Source organism: Dama dama, chromosome 17 (genome assembly GCF_033118175.1).
Source record: "Dama dama isolate Ldn47 chromosome 17, ASM3311817v1, whole genome shotgun sequence".
NCBI classification, from domain to species: domain Eukaryota; kingdom Metazoa; phylum Chordata; class Mammalia; order Artiodactyla; family Cervidae; genus Dama; species Dama dama.
Window position 1 is genome coordinate 10,780,390 of NC_083697.1, and position 20,777 is coordinate 10,801,166.

General features: G+C 33.8%; 1 protein-coding gene across 1 annotated transcript; it reads right to left on the bottom strand.

Moving 5' to 3' along the window:
* Window positions 1–16,965: 16,965 nt before the first annotated feature.
* Window positions 16,966–18,182, bottom strand: LOC133071864 (leucine-rich repeat-containing protein 28-like). The gene has a single exon (XM_061164716.1). The coding sequence runs from the start codon at window positions 18,067–18,069 to the stop codon at window positions 16,966–16,968; it is 1,104 nt and encodes a 367-aa protein (XP_061020699.1). The 5' UTR covers window positions 18,070–18,182.
* Window positions 18,183–20,777: the final 2,595 nt, after the last annotated feature.

Here is a 20,777-nt window from a genome sequence, read left to right on the forward strand (position 1 = left end):
ATATATTAGAAGACACATTGTAAAAAGATTTAAGGGAAAGGTGAGGAGTAAGAGGTTGTGTTAGAAGAGAAAGCTGACATCTATAAACTCTGGCCAGACCATTGGTGCATTGCCATCTTCATCATGTCTTGTAAGAGAGTGGATGCTTTTTTTTATGAGTATATGCAAATAAAATGACTTAAATTTTTCTTACAAGAAAGCTTACAGGCACAAAAATTTTCATATCTCACCAGCAAGCAAACAAATATATCCAAAAAGATTCTCTCAAATTGTAAAGACTAATATTTTTCATTTAAGACTGGTACAGTCTGAAACCTATAAAGATAAAATCTTTTAAAATTCAGGTTCTCTATTAGAAAGTAAGGAAAAGCTTTGGCAGTCTAGTGTACATGCAACTGGAAGCACTTCTTGGTGATAAAATAGTGTCATCTAGTGAGAGTTTTAGGTGAGAAAATTCCATGCCTAAAGAGGTCTATTTACAGGATTCAAATTTCTAGAATTTAAAAAATTCTGTTATCACTTCAATGATATGTAATGAGAGTGGATGATTTAGATGAGCTTCTCATTCTGAAAAAGACACAAAGATTCAGAAAATCAAGAAACACCTTACTTAGTACCATAAATGGTATATTATTAGGTAGTCCACATACAAATTTTGAAAATTCTGTATTTAAAGATTCATTCCTTTGTATTCTGGAAGCATAGAGGTAGTTCACAGTTTTTCATTTATTTGTTTGGTGTTTTGTTCTGTTTTTATGTCCCTCTGAGGGAAAAAAAAAAAAAAAAATAGTTCCTGAAACAATTAAATCATAAATATTCTATTAGTTTAAGTTTTCTCGTTCAAATGTTGATTGACAACTGTTAGGGCAAAATAGATATGGTTGCAGCAGAGTGGCACTCATTTTGGAAGTGTTGTTAGGCTTTACAAAGAAATGCTGGAAGTATAAAAGGGGATCATCACAGCTTGACTTTCCTGTTCAAATATATTCATTAACTGAGGTTGCCTCCATCCTCAGGTTAAGTGTCCATGGCTTTTAGAAACCACTAGTGACAGCATTCAAATTCAATACTGTCAATACTTATGACAACATTCTCTGAGATTTTGTTTTCCCCTGGGAATATCAAAACTTCTTTCACAAATTACTTTGAAACAAAATCCAGAAAATACCTTAGAAATTTGGAAGTTAGTTAGGGTAGAAGTTTCACACAGTGTTGAGAAATCCACTAGAAAGCACACTTGCAAGAAGTGAATAGGCAAATGGCCTATGTTTGGCCCTTAGTGAAGTGGGTCCATAAGGGAACAAGCAGGCGATTCTTTTTGTCAGAATAGTACTGCCACATGCTAGCAATTCAATGGCTTCTCTTTTGTGTTAAGTTCTGGAGACAATTCCACACAGAACGTATTTTTGAGATGTTAGCAGTTTTCACTATTGTTATTGTCACATTGTCTTTCATACCAATGACTCAGCTCTATTAGGAGTTCTCTTCTTAATCTAGATTGGAATTTCAAGCATTTATTCAATTCCAAGGTATTACTGTAACTGAATAAAATGAACTCAAACATTAAGAAGTCCTTGATTCTAACAGTAAATAAAAATTATCACTAAAGCATGAAATACTACATCAGTTAATTAATAATTCAATTGAGCTTATTTAGAAAGTCACTTAATAGCATTTATAATCTGATTTTAAATAAATTTAATAATTGCATACTAAAATGTTATTAAGGCTATTGGCCTAATCTGGATCATTAGATACAATTGAATGTAGTAAATATCAGTTCTTAGTTGGAAACCTTTAGACAATTATAATTTTTAATGAAACTTGAAAACACTATTTTTCAATTGAAAATTAATTAATAGCACTAGTTATTCATGGCCATTTGCACATAATTTGTAGTTTCAATGCAATTAAATTTTCTTCCAACACTAACATTCTCATTCTTCATAATAGTGATTTAGTTTTTTGTGATTATGGCAACAATTTAAAAAATCCACAGGGGAAGATTAGCACCATAACCTGCTTAAGAGACTGTGCATTCTACCCCTATTTATCTAGGTCACTATGGCAAGCCAAATCTCTCTCTTTCTATGTGGAAGCTGACCCCCTTGAAATTCCTTGTGTTTTCCAACCCAACTCTGTTTTCCATCTCCCACTAAGCTTTCACTGTGTTCTCTGGAGTTCAGGCCCTCCATCGGCACACTCCATCACGCACATCTTTCCAGAAGTTCTGCTCACTTTCTTGTGAGAACTGTTTAATTCTGGAGGCACTGCTCCCTCTGAGGCTCACTAACACGGCTTTGCCTCCCCACATCACTAGATCTGGAGGTGTAGTAGCTCTTTTTTGGCTTCACTTTAATGAATCCAGTCTTTTCTCAATTATTCTCTGAAAAATGTCACAGTCTTTGAAGCTTTGACCTCAGATTTTTGCTGTCATAATTCTTGAGGATTTCACTATCCACAAAGTAATGTGTTGGTTGTTCAGCTCCTCTTCTTCCGTGCCATTCTGCCACTACCTCAGCTACCTATACCTATGATCACATCTGAATATCATCATCAATGGTAACAGGACTTCCTCCATAATGCAGTCTTCAGGTTGTTATGCTCCATCTGCCGGTTTCCTCTTATTTTTCCAGCTCATAACTCCTACTGAGCAAACTCCAAAAATTATTAATCCACCTAGGGACTCCAATTCATTGACCTTACCACTATTCTCAATCTCCACTTCCTCATGTCCTCAATTTCTCTAATTATTGAGATTAGATGCTACTAGCCATACATATTATAACTCCATTTTGTGAAGCCTTCCATGAACCCACAGTAATCTGGATTTTCTCTCTCTTCTTCATTTTAACCTGGCAGAATCCCAACTGTGTCTTCATCCAAATATACCCAGAGTGCGTCTGCCAAATAATCATTGCATTTTGTAGCCTAATATTCTGCTACCTCACTATTATATTCCTTCTCTTTATTCAGGCATCCAAGACTTGTTTCTGATTCAGCTGTTGATCTTGCTACTCTACCCCACTTATAAAATAAAGTAAATCAAACCAAATGAGAAACACCAACTCATAGAAACAGAGAACAGATTGGTGGTTGCCAGAGGCAGAGTGTGGGAAGTGGGGAAATTGGATAAGGAGATCAAAAGCTACAGACTTCCAGTTGTAAGATAAGATCAGAGGACGTAATATACAACATAATGAGTATAGCTAACAACACTGTACTATACAATTTGGAAGTTGTTAAGAGAGTGAATCTTAGAAGTTCTTATCACAAGGAAAAAAATATATGTAACACGATGAATGTTAATGAAACATTGTGGTAATTGTTTTGCAATATATGCATATACTGAATCATTATGTCGTATAGTTTAAGCTATGTTATAGGTAGATGTCAATTATAGATCAATAAAACTAGGGAAATAAAAGTCAGTTTAAGGATATCCACTGGCTAAAAGCATCAAATCTGAGCACATATGTTCTGCCTTCCTCATTTGTAAGTTAGGTTTCTCCACATTTTGATGAAGCCACGTCCACTCTTTCATTCAAGCTCATCCCTTCAACAGTTTTCTACTAAATCATTCTCTTCAGCGTAAAATCATTATTTAATAGATCTTAACTTGAAAAAGAAAATCTGCCTTTCCATTCAACTACCTTGTTTCTCTGTTTTGTCTTTCAGAAAGTGTTATTAAAAAGTTGCCTATACTGTTAATTTATATTATCCAATGTTCTCTCATTTCAGTCTATTTAGGAGTTTATTCTCATCATGTAACTTAAATAGCTCGCCCAAGTTGCCATTAACTTTTCATCTTTCATGACTTATCAGCACCATAGGATACATTTAATAGCTCCTTTTATTTTCTTTACTTGACTTTCAGGATCCAACACTCTCTTTTTCTTCTGCTCAGAAGGAGTATTTTTCTCTACTTCAGTGGTTCCTTTTTATATTACTGATCTGTAAACTATCTAGTACTATCTAGTATCTAGTATCTGTAAACTATCCATGGCACATTCTATTTTTTATCTACTCAGTGGATGATCTAATTCACCCTTAGAGGCTTTAGATACTGGGAACCTCCAAATATGTATGTACCTCACACCAAACACCTGATTGATTCCCTCTGCAAATTCAACTTTTCCATTTGGACGCCTAATAGACACTTCAACTTTAACATAACTTTAAACTCATTTCCTTGTCTCTACTCTTTCTTTCCAAATCAATTATATATGAGAAAATAATAGGTTTAATTTTCCAATTGCTCAGTCTCTAACTCTTCGAGTTTTCTTTGACTCTCATAACTTACAGAATCAACTAACAAATCATATTTGATTCTCACTTCAAGTTCTATGATGAATACACCCAGTTCTCATCACTTGCTTTGCTGACTTCCTAATCCAACTTGCCATCCACTTTGAATTAGTTATCTATTGCTAGTTATAATAAACAGCATAAAACCTATCAGCTTAAAACAACACAAGTTTACTGTCTGACAGCTCTGCAGTTCAAAAGTCCTAAAATCAAAGTGCTGGAAGGGCTGCATTCCTTATAGAGGCTTTAGAGGAGAATTATTTTCTTTATCTTTTTTAGCTTTTAGAGGTAACTATGTTCCGTGGATTATGGACCCTTTTACCATCTTCAAAGTCAGCATCATGGCATCTTCAGGTATCTTTCTCTCTGACCTCTGCTTCTATTGTCACATTTCCTTCTCGCATTCTGACACTCCTGCCTCTCTCTTATAAGGACACTTGAAATTATCTTGAGCTCACCTGTATAATCCAGTATATTTTGCCATGGCAAGATCCATAACCTCATTTGCAGTCCTTTTGTCTTGTAAGATAACACATACATAGGTTTCAAGGATTAGGACGTTGACATCTTGGGGGAGGTTCCTTCCTCCACCACCACACACTTCAATCTGTAATACTACTAGCGTTTGAACTGGTTCCCCCAACTCCACCCTCCTCACACCACACCCCCAAATGATTCCTTTAAAACCTGTCAAAATTTTAGATTTTATGGATGGATGGAAAGATAGCATCAAAAGATATAAGCTATCTGTAAACTAATCCGAGTGTTATTACATTTGACTCCCCACAGAGTCAAGCGGAGTTCTTTTCATAAAATTTGAAGAGATGATTGTATAATTAATACAGTATAAGTATTAAGAAATAGATACAATTTTAAAGAAAAAATAAGAATACATAATACTTTAATGATTTCAAGGTATATTATAAAAGAGTAGTAATTAAAATGGTAAGATTGAGTCTCTGGAGTAGATAAAAATCTAACTAAGCACAATAGAAGGTTTATATAAAAGTTTACACATATATAGAAATAAATCTGATGATATACTGTAGCTCAAATGATACTACTGGTTATGCACAATGAATAATTAAATTTCTTTAAGATTTACACAAAAAGTCCATTAATTTAGAAGAAAATATAAAAAATATACCTAATTAACTTGAATAGAGAAGTTCTCTTAAACATGGTATGCACTTCCAAACCCTCAAACTATATGGAGAAGATTGATAAATTTACCCAGATTAAATTAAACAACTGTGTTTATTAAGAGAATTTATAAAGAATGGAAATACAAGCCATGAGCATGAAGAAGAAATTTGCAATGGAGTTAATCAATAAAGAAGTAATATCTTTAATATATAATCCTATATATGGATAAGAAAAAAAGCACTCCTGCTGAAAACTAGTCAAATGACATGAACAGGCTTTCTATAGAAGAAAGATTATAAATAGCATATCAACATATGGAAATGTGGCTTGCCTAATTAGTAGTCATAAGTATATGAATAAAACCACAATGGTACGACTTCAAATCCACTTGATTAAAAAAATTATTTTAAGCAATTTTAATTAATAAAATAAAATTCAATAAAGTTTTTATTTATTAAAGACATAAACTTATTAGTTACTGCAAAAAAACAAGGTCTCTCTCATTCTGTTGGGCTGAGTGTAAATTGGTAGAAAGAATTTGAAAAAGAACTTGTCCTACAGCAGCGAAGTGCATACGCACAATACACTCTAAATCAACAATTACAATCCACCTCTCACACATTAGGACAGGGCTCCTTCCAGACAAATCCATCTACCTCTGCGTAAATAACATTTTATTAGAATACAGCCATGCCCATTCAAGTACATATTGTTTAGGATTATTTTTGTCCCAATAAGAAAAAGTTGAATAGTTGCAACAGAGACCACATGGTCTGCAAAGCCAAAATTATTTATTGTGTGGCCCTTTATAGAAAATTTGCCAGCCCTGTGCTCTAGGAACTGCTGTATGTAACCAATCATAGTTGTGAACTGGAAAATTCATAGCACCATCGTTAGAAATAATGCAAACATTGGGGGACAACTCTAATATCAATCAAAATAGAGTGGACACAGAGTTTTAGATTCTTATCATGACATAACATAGAGCGCAGAAAATGAATATCTTCATATATACCTTCATATGTATGGCTCAGATAAAATGATAACAGTAAAATCAAGTCACAAAAGAATACTCACTAATATGACTGTTTCTGTAAGAATTAATGAACATGTTAAAAGGAGGAATACATTGTTTCAGTATGTCTGCTGCTGCTAAGTCGCTTCAGTCGTGTCCGACTCTGTGCGACCCCATAGACGGCAGCCCCCCAGGCTCCCCCGTCCCTGGGATTCTCCAGGCAAGAACACTGGAGTGGGTTGCCATTTCCTTCTCCAATGCATGAGAGTGAAAAGTGAAAGTGAAGTCACTCAGTCGTGTCCGACTCATCACAATCCCATGGACTGCAGCCCACCAGGTTCCTCCGTCCGTGGGATTTTCCAGGCAAGAGCACTAGAGTGGGTGGCCATTGCTTTCTCAATGTATATAATATATGATATATATTAATATATATAAATTTTATAGTTATATATATATCATATATTTATATTATATGTATTATTATATATTATACATTATTATCTTATATATTATATATATAATATAATATATATTATATATGATGTATTATTTTACATTATATAATACATATTATGTATAACTTAAATATAATATGAAATAAAAATATATATAATTACATATAATAGGATATAATATAATATATATTAATATATATTATAATTATCTATGTAATTATATTATGTAATTATATATTTCTATTAATATAATAATATTAATTAAATATAATATATATTATATATTACATGTGTATATATTATATTTTTGAAATATTACATAATATGTATGTATATATTATAATATAATATATATAAGTATATAATATATATGTATATATTATATAATATGTAAATATATATTTAATATATTTATATATTATATTTCTTTAAATATATGTATTATATATATGTATTATACATTGTGTATATAATATATTATATACTAAATATATATTTAATTAAATTTTTATTGTAAATTAGAAATATTAAATAAAATTATAAACATTTTCTTTAGTTCTAAAAATTTATAATTTTAATTTTTATAATAATATATATTTATATATTATATATTTATTATAAAATATATTATGTTATGTATTATATATTATGTATATTATATTTATATTTTTATATATAGTTAAACATCTATATATATTTATGTAACTCCTGGTGTTGGTGATGGACTGGGAGGCCTGGCGTGCTGCGGTTTATGGAGTCACCAATAGTGGGACATGGCTGATCGAACTGAACTGACTGAGCTGACTGAATGTACTTCAGTCTGTATAACAGATTCTAGGTCCATCCTATTGAACATAACTGCCGAGAGCAGAGTCGTTGCCAGCCTTGTTTACTGCATCTCCAGTATATTGGACACTGTCTGGCATTTTTTTAGTAATAGTGAGTGCGTGTTGGTTAAGTGAATAAATTACAAATGCATAAATGATTTAAATGAGAGTGTTACCTGAAGGTTGAAAAAGAAAAAGTATGATCTTCAGACCCTATGCCAGATCAAGGCATTTTTAAAATCTATGTTCCCCCCCCTACTTTATTGTTAACTGTGCCTTGAATCAATTATATAGCTGTATATATTCATCTTTCCCCTCTCTCTCTCTGTTTCTTTGCTTCAGTCTGTCCAAGGGGATGTACAGCATCCTTTGACTAGACAAAACTATATGGATATTTTTTAATTTAATTGTTTTGTGCCTAGCATATGGGATCTTAGTTGCCCCATGGGGATGGAATCAGGGCCCCTTGTAGTGGGAACATGGAGTCTTAACCACTGACCTGCTAAAGAAGTCACCAAAACTATACAGATTGATCCATGTAATAACGTTCAGCAACATATCAGAATTTTAAAAAGTCACACTACTTCGTAGTTATATTTTAGCTTTATAGTGTGTATTCAGGAACCCTTGGCAGCTGGTAAGTTTGGAATCCTTGCAGCGCAGCATCAGAGTGGGAATTTTGGAAGCTCAACGCTTAACGTCTTCACCGAAGATTCACACCATCAGTGAGCTCTACAAAGCCCTGCACTAGACACACTGGCTCCTTAACCAGTCAGTAGGTTTTCAATTGAGCAGCTATTTTTATTTGTTTATATTTTTAAAGCCGCTATTTTTAATACCGATTTCTCACTAAACGGAAGAAATGTACATAATGCATTATTCTCTTTCTATTAATATTCTCTTAATATTTTAATGCTTGACCCTAACAAAGTCCAGGAGAGAAAACAGCAAACTGTGGTATGAAGTACCTGACCGCTAAAAGAAACATAGTGGATCAACCTCAGATTATAGGAGACCATGAAAGGAAAGTAAGTCCATATAAAACCAGCATCAAGCTGGGCCTGAATGCACATTAGTTCACTGAGGTCACACAGCTATGAGATAAAACAGTTGGACACAACTGAGTGACTAAGCACAGCACACACATACCCCCCAAACATCATGACTGTCAGGGAGTGTTATTTTGTCTAATGCAAAGCCATTTAGAAATAATTTCTTGCTCAGTAAAGATGTTTTCCTTACAAAATTTAATGCACATCATTTTGTCCAAAGCAATAGTGGAAGCTGATTACATGTCAGCTACATTAGACAGAGTGTCCTGCTTTATAATTGCTCTGCTGGCCTGAAAATCCTGGAGTAAGATTATGTGACAGCTGTTGCCCTGTTTCTCCATAAAATTGAGATGTTTGTTTCATAAAACAACCCTATGACGAAAGATTGCCTTTAATAGGCAACTAATAGAGTTAATGAAATAAGGGAAATGGAAAACAATGACACAAAATGCATAACTCTCATTGTTCTTGTCCTATTATTTTTATACCTTTATTTGGTAATAACTCTGTGTGTATGGCATGTATGTGGGCTTGTATTTCTAGGAATATTCTCATAGAATATGTATAAATGTATGAGAAAATGTATATATATATATATATTTTTTCTTATATGACTTAATAGAAGAATAGAAAAATAGGAAAAGCTCATAAGGAAAAATGATAGAATAAGGAATATAATCCACTATATGAACACTTTACTTGCCCTCTATAATATTCAGAAAGTGTATTTCTCTACAGCGCAAATAAGTATACCATAAATCTAAACATTTAATTTTAATTAGTGTCTAGAACAATATTTTACAAAATATTTAAAAAAATTTTGTAGCATTTTAAACATGCTGAAGTCCTATCTCTCTCATTACTTCTCTACCATTTTATATTAACATGTATCATTGTATTTTAAAATTTTTATATGATTCCTATATTTTTATGTTTGTCCACTGATGAAGTATCTATTTCTCGTATTAAACCAAGTGTTTCAAAGGATAAGATGATCTCTTTCCCCATCTTTGCATTTCTAGCACCTGAAAAGTGTGTTTATGTCAATCTTTGGATCAAGAAAGAGTCGAGGCTGAGGACGCAATCATGGATACAGGTGATATTTAGTTGGATAAGATCGTCTAAGGGCTCCATACTCAGTGGTTAGAGCACCAGTCTTATAAACCAGGGGTGCTGAGTTGATTCTAGGTGGTGCCTCTTGTTCACCCCTGCTTTCGGGGTTTCCCTGGTGGCTCAGACTGTAAAGAATATGCCTGCAACGCAGGAGACCTGGATTCCATCTAGGCAGGAAAAGATTAATTGGTGGTATGAATTGGAATCAGCAAAGAAAACTGAAAAAAAATCTTTTAACCCTTCCATAAAGAGGTCTATAGGGGGATGTTCTTGAAGCTAAGTGAAAGTACTTCCATTTGTTATATGTAGAAATCTTTGCATGTTCTATAAAAATACTTTCATTTTCATGATACACACCAATGAACACATCACAGCTTTACATAATTTTCATGGCATGAACTATAAATCCATCTTTCACTTTATCCTAAAGAATCAGAATAGGATGCAAGTGCTTGAAAGTGATATAATTATTAGCATAACCTTAAATTTATTCCATATAATAAAAATAATAAACCAATCAAATTTTACATCATAGTGACATAAACTGCAAGTTGGGAGACTACAGACTGTAGCTACCATGAATGAGCCAGTTCAGCAAATATATTTTGAGAATTTTATAGTAAAATGGAGCAGACTCAGAATTTTAAGTGTAGTGATAATATGACAACACTTTTTGTGTATTAAAATATTATAAACTTAAGATAACACATAATGGCTTTTGAACTAAAATGTTTTGATTGACTTTACAGTTATGTATAAAAATACAAATGTGCTGAAATCACAGAAAATGACATCAAAAGGTTTCTATGTAAATACCTCAAAAACCATCTTGCAGGACTTCCTCATGTTTTGGAAAATTATTGTCTTGACCTGTTTTAATCCACAAATATTCTAAAAAGATCTCTATAAATTTTGAGACTCTAAATCAAATAATACCATGAAATTTACTATTTTTATCTACAACAAGCTAACTTGTTTGTCAAAGAGTAATGAAAATATTAAACCAAAAAACTAAATATCAAATTATATTAACATATTCATAGTAATTTAGATATAATAGAAATATGTGTCACTCATTTTTAAGGAAAATTGCAGCATTAAAAATAAAAAGCAGAATACATTTAATATTTCCATATTTTTACTCTTCAATAGAATATAAGGATTGGTATAATAATTCTCAAAATCTGACATAGATAAAAAGCAGAGGAAGCCTACTTATGGTGATGCACCCCCAACCATCACCTCTATCTCTATCACAAATATATTGGGTATTTAAAAAGAAAGCTAAAAAACTTTTTATTCTGAAAAACAAAACAAAAAAATGCAATTGACCACCTCATGAGGCTACAGGTAATATATATATGAAATATAAATCTCTGTACATGGTGTTGAGTTCTTCAGACAGCCAGAAGAGTAAATGTTTATACATGAAAGAGAGACAGCATTGAAGAATTGGCTCATGCAATTATGGAGGCTGGCAGATTTGAGATCTTCAAGGCAGACTGAAGCCTAAAGACCCAGAGAAGAGCTATGCTCAAGTTTGAGTCTAAAGCAGTCTGGGTACAGAATTCCTTCTTCCTTGGTGACCTCATCTTTTCTCTAAGACCATCAGCTAATCAAATGAGACTCATCCAGGTTATGGTGGGAATCTTCTTTACTCAAAGTCTACAGATTTAAATGTTAATCACATCTGCAAAATATTTTCATAGCTGTATTTAAACTGATGTTTACCAAACAACTGGGTACCATAGCCTAGACAAGTTGACATATAAAATTCCATTACACATGGAAAGATAACAAGTGAAGCAGATAGAGCTTAGAGGCTACACTTAGAACTAAACCTTTGCAACAAAATCTGCAGTATTGCCAATATCACTATAGATGGGTAAACACAAATATAAACATGTAATTTAACTTTGTTCTGAGAAACTTAGGAAGACAGATGAAACTGAAATCAAAATAGTAGCCTTAAGAAGTATAATCTGGAACACAAAAAATGTACATTAAAGATGAGTCTACAAAATACATCCAAAAATATGTAATGAAACTTGATACTAAGAGAGCTAACAAATAAAAAATTTGAGACAAATCTGTTTAGAATTCTAAGCAAGACAACCTTAAAAGAGCTATCCAATGAATATATATGTATCCTCAAGGTGATAACGAATATAGTTAATTGAAAATGCAAATAATTATGAAAAAATCCCAAAGTGACATAAGCCAGTAGCAATGACGATGGACAAATTAAAAATACTAGAAATACATCCTTCAAAACAGTGTAATATTGGTAAGAGAAGAGACAAATAGATCAATGAAACAGAATAAAGAGTTCAGAAGTAAACTTACACAAATATAGCATACTGATATTTAACAAAGAAGCAAAAGTAATATAACAAATTGTGCTGGACAACTGTACATACACATGTAAATAAATTTTAAAAAATCTGTACAGAACTTACACCCTTTAGGAAGATTAGCTCAAAATGAATCATAGACCTAAATGTAAAATGCAAATCTGTGAAACTGTTGGAAGATAATATAGCAGAAAATCTAGATAATCTTGCATTTGCAAAACCTTTTTAGTTACAACACCACAAGCATAATCCATGAAGAATTGCTTAGCTGGACTTCATTAAAATGAAAATTTTCTGTTCTGCAAAAACACTGTCAATGGGGAAATAAACTCTAGACTAGAAGAAAACATTTGCAAACCACAAGCAACAAAGTACTTATCCAAAACATTTAAAGAACTCTTAACATTCAAAAGTAAGCAAACATACAATTTAAAAATGGGACAAATATCTTAATGGACACTTCACCAGAGAAGATGTACAGATGGCAAATAAGCTTGTGAAAACATACACCACATTATATGTCATTAAGGAATTTGAAATTCAAACAGTAATGAGTACCACTACATGCCTATTAAAATAACCAAAATTCAAAACACTGACAATACCAAATGCTGGTGAGGATGTAGAGCAACAGGAATTTTCATTTATTGCTGGTAAGAATGCAAAATGATGCAACCACCTTGTTAGACAGTTGGGCAGATTCTTACAAAAGTAAATATTCTCTTACCATACAATTCAGCAATCATGCTTCTTGGATTAAAAGTTTATGTTGACACAAAAACCCACACAGATCTTTATAGCAGCTGTATTCATAATTGTCAGAACATAGATGCAAACAAAGATGGCTTTCCAAAGACAAATGCATAAATAAACTTTGATACATCAGAAATGAAATATTATTCAGAGCCAAAAATGATTCAACTATCAAGCTGTGAAAAAACATGGAATAATCATGAATGCATTTTGCTAAAGGAGATAAGCCAAACTGAAAAGAGTGGATATTTTATTTCCAACTATATGACCTCCTGGAAAAGGCAAAACTACAGAGGTAATAATAAGATCAGTGGTCACCAGGCATTAGTGGGGAGAGACAAATAGGTGAGGCACAGAGGATTTTTAGGGCAGCTAAACAACTCTGTATGATACTATAATGGTGCCTACATGTCACTGTGCATTTGCTCAAATCTATAGAATGTGCAATGCCAAGAGTGAACTCTAATGTAAACTATGGGCCCTAAATGAAAATGATATATTCAAGTAGGATCATGGATTGTAACTAATGTACCACTTTGGGTAAGGAGTTATACTCTTCTCTCAATTTTGCTTTAACTTAAAACTGTTCTGAAAATAAAATCCACCTGAAAAATTCTAGAAATAAAAAGAAGTCATTGAGACAAACGTGTCACACAGTAGAATGAATTTTAAATCAATTAAGATAAAATTGACTAATTGAAATACATTAATGAGAAGTCACACAAAACAAAATTTGTACAAAGATTCTAAAAAATATGAAAAACACTCCCATAAGACATAGAAGCTAGATTAGATGGCTCCTATATATGCCTATAATGAATTCCAGAACAGAAAATGTTTGATTTGAACTAGTATTCTATGCATTAAAGCTGGTATTTTATCACAAGAAAAATGTAAACAGTCAATATTACTCAGATTGAAAGCAAACTCTTGCATCCTGAACAACCAAATTCAATTAATACAAATATTAAATTCATACAAATATAAATTCATTTATGGAAAAAAAATGAATAAATCAAGCATGATGAAATAGAAAAAGGAAGGCAGTAAAGGATTAAAGTAAAAGAATAGCCTTATAAATAAAAATACAAAATAAAGTAGTAGAAACAAAGCTCCATTTTAGTTGGATGATAAATGTGAATTTACTTATAAGACCTTCAAAAAGGATAAAGTTTAGATGAAAGTGGAAAAGTTTTTTCTAAAGTCATTGTACCATAATAAAGATTAGTTTTGTAGTTATGGTTTTACTCCTTAAAGTAAGCCATGACATGACATTGAACCATTTGTATACTTAAGTTTTAGTAGGATTTGGAACATAAAAATTTACCATATTTAAGCATTAATTTAATTCTATTAATTAATAACATAATTATCATGTTTTTCCATAAAAGTAAATACAGTTACAGTAGTTATAATCAGAGAGATCGGTGTCTGACTGGGTTTGAATCCCTTTTCTCTCATTCACACACTGTTACATTACTTACCCTCTATGTTTTCCATTTTCTTTTAAAATAACAGTATCCACTTCACAGGGTAATTATTAGTGTGAACTAGGTTGAGATAGACAAAGTGCTTAAGCAATGGCTGAATGTGATAGACCTTCTGTAGTAGCTCTTATAGTATGAATTCCACTACATATGAATGCACTCTGTTCTGAGAGTGTGTTTGTAAGCCCACTTTGTTCATAAGTCCAACAAAGTTAACCTAAGTACCCAACTAACACAATCAGTTATATAGTACTGTACTGTAATAGGTATATAATACTTTTCACACATACCTATTACTGTACTGTAATGGGTATATATTACATATATAATATATATGTTTAATAATACATAAAAAAGAAAAACAGAAAATAGAGAGCATTTTAATCTTACAGTACAGTGTCATGAAAGGTACAGTAGTGCAGTACTGTACTACTGGCATATAGGGACATGTTCTCATCTTTGAAATGTCACAACTTGAAGGTTCAAATGTAGGGAACTTACTGTAGTATCCTCCAAGATAACATTCCTTAGAGAAAATACTACATCTTTCCTAACTTAACTTATCATTAACCAAACAGCAAACCATATTTGCCAATAAAGTCATCTTCTTCTCTCTCTCTTTTTTTTTTTTTTTACATATATTAGCATTTTAGAATGACAAGCCAAAACATTGAGACAGTAATTAAGTTTTGGAAAAAGAGACTGTTTTATATCAGCTATTATCTCTTCAAATATTTTCTCAGATCCTTTCTCTCTCTCTTCTCCTTCTGTGACTCCTATAATATGAATATATATTTAATATATATTTGTGATAAATGTATATCATATATTTACTTTCCCTAAGTTAATGATAAAATTGTTATGTATGTGTATATATACACACACACACATATATTTAGGTATATATATAAAAAACTGTTGAAGAAATTACCTGAACATGTTATGTAACATGTTTGAAGGGGATTAGAACTGTAAGTAGTGCCTAGTAGCTCCATCCCTGACCTTGGGAAAGTTATTTACTATCTCTTGGTCTTGGTTTCCTCAGCTGCAAAATGTGTCTGATTTAATAATTTTTAAGATTGTAAACATAGTGGATGTAAACTGCCAACTTATAGACACTTAGTGTTTTCCTTTCTCTAGCACAAGTAAATTTAAATTTCTAAGAAGCTTAGGAAATATTGGTATGTGCAAAAATAAGTTATTAACTAATCCATTATAGCTTTTTGCTTTTTTCACTCCTACTGCTATTACTCTCATTGAGACAATGCTCTTTTCTGCCTGGGCTATTACAATAGACACGAAATTCCAGTGTTCACAATGGCCTTCTGATGTCATGTTTCTCTCATCTGTAATTAAATTCCCAAGGACTGCTTTAAGGGATATTATCTTGAAACATAACTCCAAATAATATACTTCTTGGTGATTCCTCTGGGTTTACAGGATGTCAGAACCTTTTGTCTGTATTTCAGGCCTACATATCCTGACCATGACTAATCTTTCCATCTTCATTTACATATACTTTCTATCATGCACTTAAGACTCACTCTCACATCTCAGCTTCTGCTCATTGCAGAAATATGTTTGAAGTGCATTCCTTCCTTACAAAATGAAAGCTTACCCCTTTTCCAGGCCTACTTAAAATACTAAGTCTACTGAAAAATTTTCCTTAAGACCATTCTCAAACACAACAGTATTCTTCAATCCACATACCCATACCTCTCATGACAAATGGAAACTTTTCATTTTGAATTAAAGTTATGTTTTATACATGTAAAAGGCTCTGTCTAGTTTCCCACCAATTTTCCTTCCAAACTGAAGGCTGTTGACTTCTTAAAACAACAACATTTTGTCTTTACATTTGTTGCATACAGTGTGTTGTCTGACGTATGTACTTTTTAATGGTAGATTGAACTCTCTGCTTTAAGAGGGTATATTTTGCTCTCAAAGTCTCTGTCTAAATGTACAATGGAAATTCCTTTGCTATATATTAACTTTGTATAGTAATCTACAGTGATATATTTAGGATTTATTCATTGTTTTGTTATAATTTATATAATCTATATTATAATGTTCTTGATCCTACAGTGGAAGTGGAGACTTTTACCCTCAGGCAGAGACCTAATTTGGTTTGCCTCAAGAAAATCAAATCAGAAGTTAGCATATAAGAAAGTAATATGTGTAAATAATGTGACTAATATATATATACATATGATTTTTTTTTTTTTTTTTTTTTTTCTTAAGTCGGGGGAGGCTATATTCCAGCTTGGGGGAAGGGTGAAGGCATTGCAGTTCTGACGCTTGATCGTGATGTTCAGAGTCCTGCAGTCTCCGAGTGTGGCAGGACTCAAGGGCTGCCGGGCCTGGCTGGACTCCCCACCCCTCTGCCGCGCAGTGTGCGGTATGCGGGCAACCGCAGTGTCAAGCTGGCGACGCTCCCGAGGCTCCTGAGTGTTCATCAACTCAGTAGGTCAAAAGTCTGCAGACACTGGGTGGAGCAGCAGTAAGCCACCAAACTCGCAGTTGTCCTCCCCTGGTGCAGCCCTGCCCCTGGCGTCTCTCTCAAGGGAAAGAGCTTGGGGGAGACGATCGCAAACAGGGGCTCGCTGCACCGGTGACAGTGTCCCAGGGGGCAGTGCAGCAGCTCCAGGAGGCTTCTGGGCACCGAGGCTGGAGACAGGACGTCCAGATCCTTTAGAGAAGCGTGGTAGGTGTGATGCAGAGTCCTCACGGCCAGCTCCTGCAGAGGCAGGACGTGATCCTTCTCTGTCCCTACGGCCTTCACCTCAGCAGGGGGGAAAACGGTTAGTTGCCCTGATGAAAAGGAAAGCAGCTTCACCTCAGAAACTTGAATGGGAGCACCACAGCCACTGCACCCGATGACTCTGTTGTACAGAAAGGATGGCAAGCCTTTCAGATGAAGGTTGTTATCCACGCACACGTATTGAAGTTCTCGAGATCGACCTGAATCAAGTGGCAAAAATGCAAGACGGTTTCCAGCCATGGAGAGCTCATTGAGGCCGGGCAGCTGGCAGAGGTGGCGCGGCACACACCATAGACGATTTCGGTCCACAGTGAGGTACTGCAGAGAAAGGCACAGGTGAAGCCTCTCGGGTAAAGCTAGCAAACGATTGGCAGAAACGTCTAGTGTCTGCAGCTCCTTCAAATCGCCAACCTCTGGAGGGAGGAATTGCAGTTGGTTATTAGCTAATCGAAGATGACGTAAAGCTCTCAGACGACCAATTTCTGGGCAAACGATTTCTAAGGCATTGTCACTAAGATCCAAACATTGTAGTTTTACAAGGGACCCAATGGCTTCCGGAACCACAACTATGTTATTTGAGTGAAGATACAGTTCCACAAGGTTTGGAAGCTTCTGAGCAAGGTTTTCTGGCAAGGTTGTAAGGGAGTTCCTTTTCATGTAGAGTCTCTCCAAGTACTGTAGTCCCTCATCTTTCAGTAACTCCAATGGGAAATGCTGCAGATTCCTGTAATTTAAGAACAAATTCTTGTGCTTTTCCAGCCTTGCCACAGAGATCGTCTTACAAAGTTCGGATGCCATGGCTGAACATATTCTATCAGGCACGCTGCAGTACTACATCTTGTCAAAATTGGTCCATTTCTCCGCCGGCGGAGCCAGCGCTCCCGCGCTGAGGGGCGCCGGACGGCTAGCCCGGGCTCTATATATACATATGAAATTTTATATGTGAGATAGATGAACTGCAATATTTATCACCTTCTATTTAAATAAGGTGACTATCTATTTTTGCATATATGGACAAATAGATATTCTGTTTAAAATGTGGTTACTCTTACCTAACATAAAATAGCAGAGTCAAAAGAGCTCTGTGAAGCATATATATTACAGTCAACAGTTGCTAATTATCCTGTTCTTTTTTGGGAGGAGCAAATCTGTGAGGCATGCAGGATTGTTCCCCCACCATGGATGGAAGCCAGGCCCCTTGCAGTGGAAGACTGAAGTCTTAACTCCTGGACCTCCAAGGTAGTCCTGATGCTAATTATTGTTCTAATAAAAGTGATTGCATCTAACTCTTAGTGACCTCTGAATAAAGTTCTCTCTAAATGAAACTCTCCTCTTTAGGTTATTTTTCTAAAAAGTAAAGCTTCATGGTTGAGCTTTCCCCAAAATATATATTTAAATTATACTTATGATACTCAAATGGTATAGAAAACATGATGATCTTAACAGTCATAAGTTTTCCTTATCCAGTAGAAGGTATACCTAGTAAAAAGTAACTTTTAGGACTTCAAAAAATGCTTAATTACGCTGGAGATGATCTGACAATTTTGTATGGCCTTTCTAAATTCAAAATTTTTCACTTACCACTGGACAATATTCCTTAAGAAATTCTTGGTAGCATACTAATCAGACAACTAGATGTGACTTTTAAAATAGGACTTAGACATTTAGTTACACAAATGATTCATTACATAATCTTTGACTTTGATAACAGAAGGGAGGTCATTTAGGCAGTAGCAATACATATATCCACTTCACTCTATCTTACATCTATGCTTGAATTTACACCTTTACATTCAGTATTCTCCCTACATTGTTTATTAATTTGAGGTGAGGATTCAAGCCCTTTCAAAACTAGGTCAGCAGAAAACTTCTGCTTCTGGCTAACAAAAGTAGTATTTAGCCAAATAATTCCTCTGTGGGAATGATCTAGAAATCTAGAAAAATTGCAAATTTATTTATTTACTAATTTGGTGGTTTAATAATTTCTGTTTTATTTAAAGACAGCAGAATGTTGCTGAGATAATTATGAAAGGCTACATTTTATAGAGGGTGAGTGTGGAGAGATGAGCAGATGTCAGCCATTTCTTCTTTTAGGATATTTCTGTTTCTAGGTATTTGGAAAGAGGCTGTTGTAGGCACAGGGCTTGAGAAAAGGATGACAGTTGAGCATCAGAGAAGATCAGCAAATATTTTGAATTTTTGTGTGACTGAAAACATGAAATTTGGAGATGAGAATGTACAAGATTCTGGTAGAAAGAAAGGTTAAAGAACTGAGCATAAATGCAGATGATTTTTTCAATCAAGATATTTTCAAATTATAAACAATGTAAGTAAGAAGTAAGAGAGTCAAAACTTTCTGAAAAACATAATAGAATTTTCTCTTGTCTCAATGTGCTAAATGGACAAAGATTATATGGTTCAGACCCTAGTGGGAGGCCAACTCACTGAATATCTCAGTGATTTGGAATCACTGGAGGGATATGATGAGAAGTGGGTGGTGAGTGTAAAACATAAGATATATTATTACTGCAACTGTAGCTCATCTCAAAATCACCAAGTTCATAAATAGATTCAGTTCATCAGTTCTTCAGCTAGGAATACAGGTTTGGGATAAAGCTTTGATAGAAGAAGGCACGATTTAGAACATATACTCTTCAAACGACATCACATATTTACTGAAATTACTAGAGTTGCCAAAAGATAGGACAAAATGACCAAAATATAAGAGAAAACTCAGTCAATAGAAGTAAGATAAGAATTTTAAAGTGTCTGTGTTTAATATTTGCAATTAAATACAGGAAGAGGTAGAAGAAAAAAAGAATAATACCAGAGAATCTGTACAATTTTAAGTGAAGTACAGTGTTTAGCATAATTTCTTCCAAGGTTTTCTGTGTGTGTATAACACAAGCTCAAACTACATTGAAGCTACTATATAGAAAAATCATAGTTTTAAAATATAATGTTATGAGTTGTATCTCTCTTGAATTCTTGAAGTGATAATTGGGGAAATTTAGAATAAACATTGAACACTACTGGAACATGTTTTTACCAGGGAAATTTGACTCAATAAATGTTTAAAATAAAATCTAGCAAACATCTTCATTGGAGATGATCTTTCCCTTAGGCTGATACTTTCTAGTAGAAAAAATATATATATGGTAACTCTTGGACTCTCTCTTTATTCCATATTAACTGCTTAAAGGAAAGAGTGGACTTTATGGTTGGCAACTGTAGTAGGAAGGATGGCTCCCAAAATTCCCAGACCTTGGTGTTAACATGCTACATAATCCCTTTTCTTTGTTTGTAGGAAGAATTGGTTGATGGAACTCACTCCCACAATGATGTTACACTGAATGACAAAGGTGAATGCATTTTGCAGATAAAAGCAGTCTTTAATCAGTTTGACATTGAATTAATCAGAAGAAAAAAATATCCTAGGTGGGCCTACCAGGTGAATCCTTAAAAGACTGTTTAGGCTCTTGTTGAGATCAGAGAGATGCTCCATC